This window comes from Corvus kubaryi, unplaced genomic scaffold (genome assembly GCF_017639235.1).
Source record: "Corvus kubaryi isolate FWS band 111438036 unplaced genomic scaffold, C.kubaryi_AGA036_p1.0 37392, whole genome shotgun sequence".
NCBI classification, from domain to species: domain Eukaryota; kingdom Metazoa; phylum Chordata; class Aves; order Passeriformes; family Corvidae; genus Corvus; species Corvus kubaryi.
This window is the reverse complement of record NW_024581131.1, coordinates 5,701,266-5,708,986: the sequence shown is the minus strand read 5'-3', so window position 1 is coordinate 5,708,986 and position 7,721 is coordinate 5,701,266. Positions and strand designations below refer to the sequence as shown.

At 43.8% G+C, this 7,721-nt stretch overlaps 1 protein-coding gene across 5 annotated transcripts in view; it reads right to left on the bottom strand.

Annotated features, from left to right (window-relative positions):
- Window positions 1-3,320: 3,320 nt before the first annotated feature.
- Window positions 3,321-7,721, bottom strand: part of MOB2 (MOB kinase activator 2) — a 110,620-nt gene continuing 106,219 nt past the window's right edge. For all 5 annotated transcript variants that reach the window (XM_042038393.1, XM_042038391.1, XM_042038390.1 and 2 more), the window contains exons 4-5: window positions 5,960-6,084; window positions 3,321-4,640 (exon numbers count right to left, since the gene is read on the bottom strand). In XM_042038393.1, coding sequence (XP_041894327.1) covers window positions 4,330-4,640; window positions 5,960-6,084 — 436 coding nt within the window. In that variant the 3' untranslated portion in view covers window positions 3,321-4,329. The remainder of the gene's footprint in view (window positions 4,641-5,959; window positions 6,085-7,721) is intronic.

The following is a 7,721-nucleotide window of genomic DNA, read 5'->3' as shown; positions in this document are numbered from 1 at the left end:
TGAAATGGTGACCTAAGGATTGGCTGGGACAAGTTTCATGACAGATGTGAGCAAAGGCTTGTTGGGTGAAGTGTGGCTTTGATGAGATCAGCATGCTTAGTAGGCTTCATAAAGCTGGCTTGTTCTTTTATGGGATTGATTGTTTCTGTGGCAGTCCTTCAGTCTCCTGCTGATGTGTAGGAGCTATTTGTTACCTGACAGCATCCATCTTTAGCCCCTGATCACTTCCAGGAGCATCCAGCCATGCACATATTCAGCCAGAACTGGTGGTACCTCAGAGCCATCTTTCTCCTTCTTCAGATCTTCTTGTCAACAAAGTGGTGTTTTCTGGTTGAGTTTCTTAACTCTCTTGCTTAAGAGGTTGTTACTCACATATAAAAGGAGTGTGCTCTGTGGGATCTCTGACTTGGTAACTTCCTGCAATCCCCAGGCAAGGAAGAAAGGCATAGCTTTGATTTTGCTGGCTTGAAGATGCCTGACTCAGTTTCCAGCTTGCTACTTCAGGACCTTTCTTAGGGCTGGGGTAAAGCTGCTCCTCTGATCTCTACACAGCTTCATTCCCTTGAGGTTAAAGGTACAAGTGGCTGTGCAAAAGATGTGGTGGCACTGTTCCCATGTCCCCTTCCCTGAATGGCCAGAGGTAGTCCTTGTGACAGACACAAGCTGCTGACCTTGGTGCTTGCTTACCTGCTGCTGGTATTTACTCCAGATGGCACGGATAGAGAAATTATTTTCCTCCTCTTTTTATTTATAGGCACTTAGGCTTGGGTTTCCTAAGGGTGCTGCAGCCTCAAAGACCATGGGATAATGACAAAATGGGAGGAAGTTTCAGCTTGATAAAACATTTCACCCTATAAATTTATATCAATTTATATATACTATAAATTTATGCAACCTCAGCTCTTCAGCAGATTGCTCATGTGTGCAGAGCACCAAATATGAAGAACAGGATGCCCCAAAACACACATAGGACTATTGCTGGGTTTAAGTGAAAGACTTCAGCCCTGTGACAGCTTGTGCTTTGCTGTGGTTTTAGGTCTGGCTGAGTATGACAAGGCAAGGCCTGCCAAAGGCATGTATGGCAGGGTGGATATGTGGGTGTGGGCCTAGATGGTTCAAAAAGGTGTTTTCTAGTAGTGTTTGGTTATTTTTCTGTGGTATTTTATTTGTTTAGCAACACTCCAATCATGGGGATATGGGGGCATTGAATGTAGGGTAATTAAGTTGTGTCTGTTGTTCTGACATCACTTTAAACAATCTACAAAGCATATTTAAAGCAACAATATGATAATTTTGTCCGTGTTAGAAGACCTAAGCCTGTATCCAGAGAGATGCTGGGATACAGTGTTTGCTGTCTGTTAGTCCCAGGTGACTTCAGGCTCAGTGCTCAGAGTGTGGGGCATCAGTGGCATGTTCTAAGCATGGGAGGAAGTCACTGACAAGCTCTGAAGGCTTAGTGGCACTTCTGTGTCTGAAGTTTCTACAGTGTAATTCAGTAACCACTGAAATACCCTCGGATGCCTTCAGGCTGAGCTTTACAGTAACATTTACTCCTGACAGGAAGAACATTGGTGTTGGCACAATTTCAGTGTTTTCCTTATTCCCACTGTTAAACCCAACAAGATAGGCCACACTAAAATAGGATTCATTATTTTTGTTCTTGTTAACTGCTTGTAAAATATAAAGCGATTACCCCGGCAGATGAAGCACCCACGCTTTCAGGAATCTCAAATGCCTGCAGAGTGAGGCCAGGACAGCTGCCATGAACAACAGCAGGCTCTTCCAGAGGTACTGTGGGACTGCACTGCTCTCCTGGCAGCTGAGTTGTTTGCTGCTTGGAGCCAACACATGCCTTCCCAGACTTCCTACGACAGTTCTCCTATGGGAAGCTAAGGCATAGTCACCCTGGTGTTTGACATAGACAACACGGTGTTGTGACTGGAAACTCCAGAGATGAAGCCAGGTCAGTCCTTCCAGGGTTGAACTGCCTCTTGTTCAAGTCCAACCTTTCTCAAATGCTTCAGCTCTAAATGGTCTTTTAGAGAACACAACTGCAAATGCATTTTTACAGGAAGATCATGAATTACCAGAAGTTACTTGGGGTTGAGTTGTTGTTTCTTGCTCTCAGTTTCTTACTTTGAACTTCACTGTGCTCTCAGGGCAAGCAGCAGAGGAGCCTTACCAATGGCACTGTTCTGACTGCTTCGGCTCACCTCTGGTTTTCCCTCCAGACTTTAGTGCAAGGAGTTGTAATGGAAAGGCTCACATCAGCATGGAGACTGAATGGAATACTTGTCTGGATAAGGAGGCTATAACAGGTCGACAGGGTCGGGAAGGAGTGGTCTTGAATACTGTATTAACAGCACTCAGCTGAGCAGGGCAATGAGACAGTGGCACCCACAATCCAGAAAGGACACAGGAAAAGTCTGGCATCATAAAGTTTGAGGTCGTTTTCAGTCCCTCCCCCATCCCCCACTCCTCCTCTTCCCTTCTCCTGTGCTCATGCCTCTTTGCTCGTTCTCTTTCATGACTTACTCTTTTTCTCACTTGCACACGTGTCATGATCTGTTGTTGCTATTGCACACCTTCATAAGCTTTTTTCTTGCTTGTGCTTCTTCTATTTTTTTGTCCTTTCTTGCTCATGCTTTGTTTCTTGGTTTTTTGTGTTTTCCTTTTTAATTTCACCCCGTGGTTGTGCTCGTCCTTTGCTTTTTCCTTTGCACTTGTTCTACCTTCCTCTTCTCTACTGCCTTTTACTACAGGTACAGACTTCATTCTGGAAAACTTTCTCAGATTTATGCCAGGTCAGTTATTAATCATTCATAGGCCTCAGGTAATGATCAAAACCAGTAGCAAACAATTGTCACAGCTTTGATAGAAGAACAAGTGCAAGCAAAATCTGGCATTTCCCCAGCTGGAAACAATGACTGCAAGAATTCAGCAGAAACTTGAAGGAAAGAAATAAGTATCACTGTCCAAATACAGTACTGATATAATACTGTATCCAGAGAGATGCTGGGATACAGTGTTTGCTTCAAGTTATCCAGGCACCCACTGCACTTGCAGAATGGATATGTGCAAAACAGGAAACCTGCCCCTCTCCAAGTGTTGCTTATCTTCATATTCCCTGGGGAGGCAGTTCCTAGGGCTACCAGGAAAAGCAAGGAATTCATTATTATAAATATAAGCTCACAGGGTGGAAGACAACCCATTATTTTATAAAGCTGGCTGCCAGCAGGGCCAGCAGCACTCACTGGTGGAAGGGAGGCTCTAGGGGTGGAATCTGGTGACTTCTGACGCTGCACACACAAAAACAAAGCTTGTGGCTGATAGATTTGTTTTTATTATTATAGAACAGATGAACTAAAATAAGCCAACAATATAATTTTATGCCAACAGCCATCTTTCTAGCACAGGCGGTGACGGACCCAGTATACCCTTCTCCCCCGTCCCCGGGCCTCTGTTCAAGGGAAAGCAAATGGTGGTGACTCTTGCACATGGTTCTGGACTGCAGTGATCCTACTCCTGTTACCTGTGCAGGTGTGCCTGGGAAAAGAAGAGGCAGGGGAGCAGAGAAAAGAGTATATATGCTGTAGGAGCAATAAGCAGAAAGGCTTGTGGATCCTCTTGCACGTTCACACCTTGTGACCGAGTAGATGGGACAACTGGAGAATCATGCCCACTTTCAACATGTAGCAAGCCCCTAGCTGCTACTCTAGTCAAGCCAGGAGTTTCTTCCCATTCCAAGCTAACAAAGGGCAAGATGCACTCAGTGGGGGAGCTTTTGGCAGGGTAAGGGGCAGTCTATGTAAAACCAAACCAAAAACCACCCCCACCCCCCAAAAAAACCCTGCATTTTAAGCCACTTCAAAGTAAAAGTTACTTCTTATAATATAATAGATACTTTTTAAATGGCAGGACCACCATCCTAGAAAGACCAAAGGGCTTGCACTCAAGACCAAAGAAAGAAAAACAAAAAACCAACCAACCAACCAACCAAAAGGAAAAAAAAATAAATGAACCAAAAAAACCAAGAGTGGCCCCACTCTTAAGCTTGGCTCTTCTCTAAAAACAGCACTCGTCATCCATCTGAATAGGTAAAAGGAGGAGTGGACAGAAAATAAAATAAAATTGGTGCAACTTCTCGCCGGCTGGCGCATTAACCCAAAGCTCCATACAGCCCCGTACGACTGCGCGTCCTGCGTGGCAGCATCGCTGCGGTCAGCTTTCAGCGCTGGATATGCCCGTATGTATATCTGAACATATACATACACATACACACAATAGATTATACTGTTTATAATGTTAGTTTGGGGCTGCCAGGAGGGCTCATCTCTCTTTCACGTGGTTCTGTGCTCCTGCGCTGTTGCTGCTCCCGTTGCCGCTCCCGTTACTGCTGCTCCCGCTGCTGCTGCAGAGGACCTCCGTGAGGTCATCCATGATGGTGGTCTCTTTAGGGTCCACGAGGTTGAACTCCCTGATGAATAGGATAAAGTGTGTGTAGAGTGTGTTTAAATGTCCGTGCAGCTCCAGTGCCAAAGTCTCCTTAAAGTGTGAGGAGTAGATATGGGCCAGCACATGGAACAGGTACTTGCAGATCTTCTTCACTAGGGACTCAAATGAGTTTGGGAATTCTTTGCCTGAAAGGAAGATGGAGAAACACCATGATAGCACCAGCTGCTCACTGTCAGCCCCACAGCAGCATCTGGGTGGGCTCAGCTGTAAGTACGAGCAACCAGCCCACCCTATAGAGCAAACAACCTGAGGGGCCTGTGTCATGTAATCCTCTCTTTAAAGGGATTTGGGGGACAAGTTGGAGCAGGTATTAAGCACTTCCATTTCAAGTTAAATTTTAAACCTTAAGGTTTCAAAAATCAGGAAGCAAGTGTCATTATTCCTCAAAGCCACTACATTTTTTGTTACTGGTTGTAAAAACAAGAGGTTAATCTCTGTCCTTATCTAGCTTGTCCAGGAGTGGGTTTTACCCCGGAACACCAATTCAGAAATCCTAAAATGGAAGCCTTGGTGGCATGTGGCAGTTTTTACATAACTTGATATAACATACTCCCTCATTTCCTTGTTGAAATTCTATCAAATGGGAAAGAAACTGCCTCCTTCCAGATCAAGCTGCTTGTAAGCAAAGGCTGCTAGCTTTATGTTTTCTATACTGTAATGTCCTATATTGTCATGTCCTAGTTTCCCAATTACCTGTTGAAGTGGCTCACAAAGCCAGCTACTTTTAGTCCTGATTAAGCCCACCTACAATAGCTTCAAGTTTCTATTTTATTCCCCTTAACCAAAGGCATTGCATGTAGCAATCTTGTTAGGACACAAATTTGAGTTAAAATTACTTTGCTATTGCTTTTCAGCTCTTAAAAATCACATTCTTATTTAATCTCTGTAAGGGAAAGGACACCGCAAACACTCTGCAAGACAATGCTTCAGAGCCTTGGGCAAAGAAAGCAAGCCACATTCCTGGCAATCCAATTTATTACCTGCATTTCTTAATGCACTGAGGCTCTAATGGAAATAGTAAAACCACCCAAAGGTTGAAGTTTGCTATCAGTGGGCTGTACTGAACACACACATGCAGACTGTTCTCAGAATTTTATCCTCTATGAACCCAGGCTAGATCATCTCAAAATGCTTGAAGAAAAAGGGGCACTGATGACAAAATACAGGCCAAGACTATACGAGACTTTCACCCCAGTTCATACACTGAGAGTGTAAGCCTTTTGTACTGCAAGAATGAACCAAACTTAAACTCTTCCTTTAAAAAAAAAAAACCAAACAAAAAAAACTACAAAAGAAACACACAAAGAAAGAAAACTACAAAAAACCCCCCAATTAAAACCCATCAAACAAAAGTGAGAAAGCTGCCTGGTATTCCTACACATGCTGCATGCCAACTTTCACTCGACTGATGGCATCCCCGAAGAGCCCCAGGAAGCAGCCATACCATATTTCGTTGGAAAGACGTCCTCATCTGTCACTAGTTTCTGCACTGAACTCATGACGAAGTCAACGTACTGAGGAGCAGTGCACTTGATCTTCTTTCCCCGCTCATCATACCAGTAGTACTGTCTGTGGAGAGAAGGGACAGTGTCACCACCCCACACTCTGCCTCCTCAGCTACTCCTCCAGGAGGCTGTGTAAATATAAAACAACAGCTGCAACATAAGAGATTAATTTCTTTCTGCATCAAAACTTGTTTTGGGCAATTTTGTCTCTCCCTATCAGTCTAGGCCAGAGTGCAGGTGGCAGTACCAAGCACAGAAAGCCTTGCTGACAAAGGCTCCAAGGGGAGGAGTCTGTAGAACTGTACAGGAAAGCATTACAGAACTATATTTAAAGGACAACAATCCTGCACAGTGATGAACTGATGAACTTCTGATGCTTAACATCAGAGAGCATAAATAGCTTTGTAGTGCAATACTGTGAAACAGTCAGACGGTGGCTCCAAAACACCGCCTTTTCCAGCCTGCGGTTCTCAAGTACTGGCAGTGATTTTACCTGTTCTAAAGCCTGTTCCAAAACACAACCTTCTGCACATCCATACCAGCACGTGTTTGAACTCTGCTCCTTATGTTACAGACTCCCCCAGGCACCTGAATTTACATGTGATTCTGCCACCAGTGACTATTCCTGTTGGATCTTAAGGAACAGGAGATACTGGCCCTTCAAAAGCAACCATAATTCAATCAGTTAGCCATAATAATTTTGATTAACTGCAGCCATCCCTCAGCTGACAGAGAATCTGAAGGCTACAAAACAACTGTGACATCCTTTTTTTAAAAAATCATGGTTAATTAAAGCATAGCTAACTGCTACCAAGAGCAGCCACCCATTGGATGAGGCACACAGTGAGAAGTGTTTTACAGATAAGGGATTCAGGAAAACACTTTTTAATTTTTTTTTCCCTCTGTCACATTAGACATGCCTGAAGTTCCAGTTTATGAACTTTCTTCAAAACATCTAAGCTCAAGGCACAGTCCTATATCATTATAGGGCTGATAAGAAATCCATAGTATTGGTCTTCCCAAATGACACTGTTCATGCCCCAAGCCACATGAAAATGAGGAAGCTGCAGAAATGAGTAGTTCAAGTCAGGAGAGAAAAGGCAACTATGAACTAGTTCTGCAAACATTAAGCTTTTAGAGTTTTTCTTTCAGCTCCTTTTCACTATGTGTAGTACTTCATCACTCTGTTGTTTACTAGACAGACAAGGACTGACTGCAAAATTGCATAAAAAGGTGAGTGGGTGAAAATAGCAGGAGTCAAAAGTCCTTTTTAGAGCTGTCAGGCATCAAACCCAGCACTTGGGCCCTTAGGCATAGACTGTGCTCTTCACCACTGCTCACTTCCTTTGTACAATCCACCTCTAAGGAATTACACAATGTAGTCCACCAACACACAACTTTCTTTGTCTATTACTGTAGTGAGAGACAGTCCCAGGCAATTCAGCCTTATTTTGGGTCTTAAGACAATGCTTGTCACCAAAACCAGAAGCAGGCTGGACTGCTCTACCCCAGCAATTCTCTCAGGCTGCAGAAATCTTCAACTGCAAGACAGAAAGCACAGTTTACAGTTGCCCTTAGGTGCAAAAAGGAGTGTTGATAATTGGATTTTTATCAGAAGGAACAATTTGGCAACTGTACAAGTTCACTTATATTCTCCTGTAAGTGAATAAATCTGCTCTAGCATCCCAATGCACATCCTTT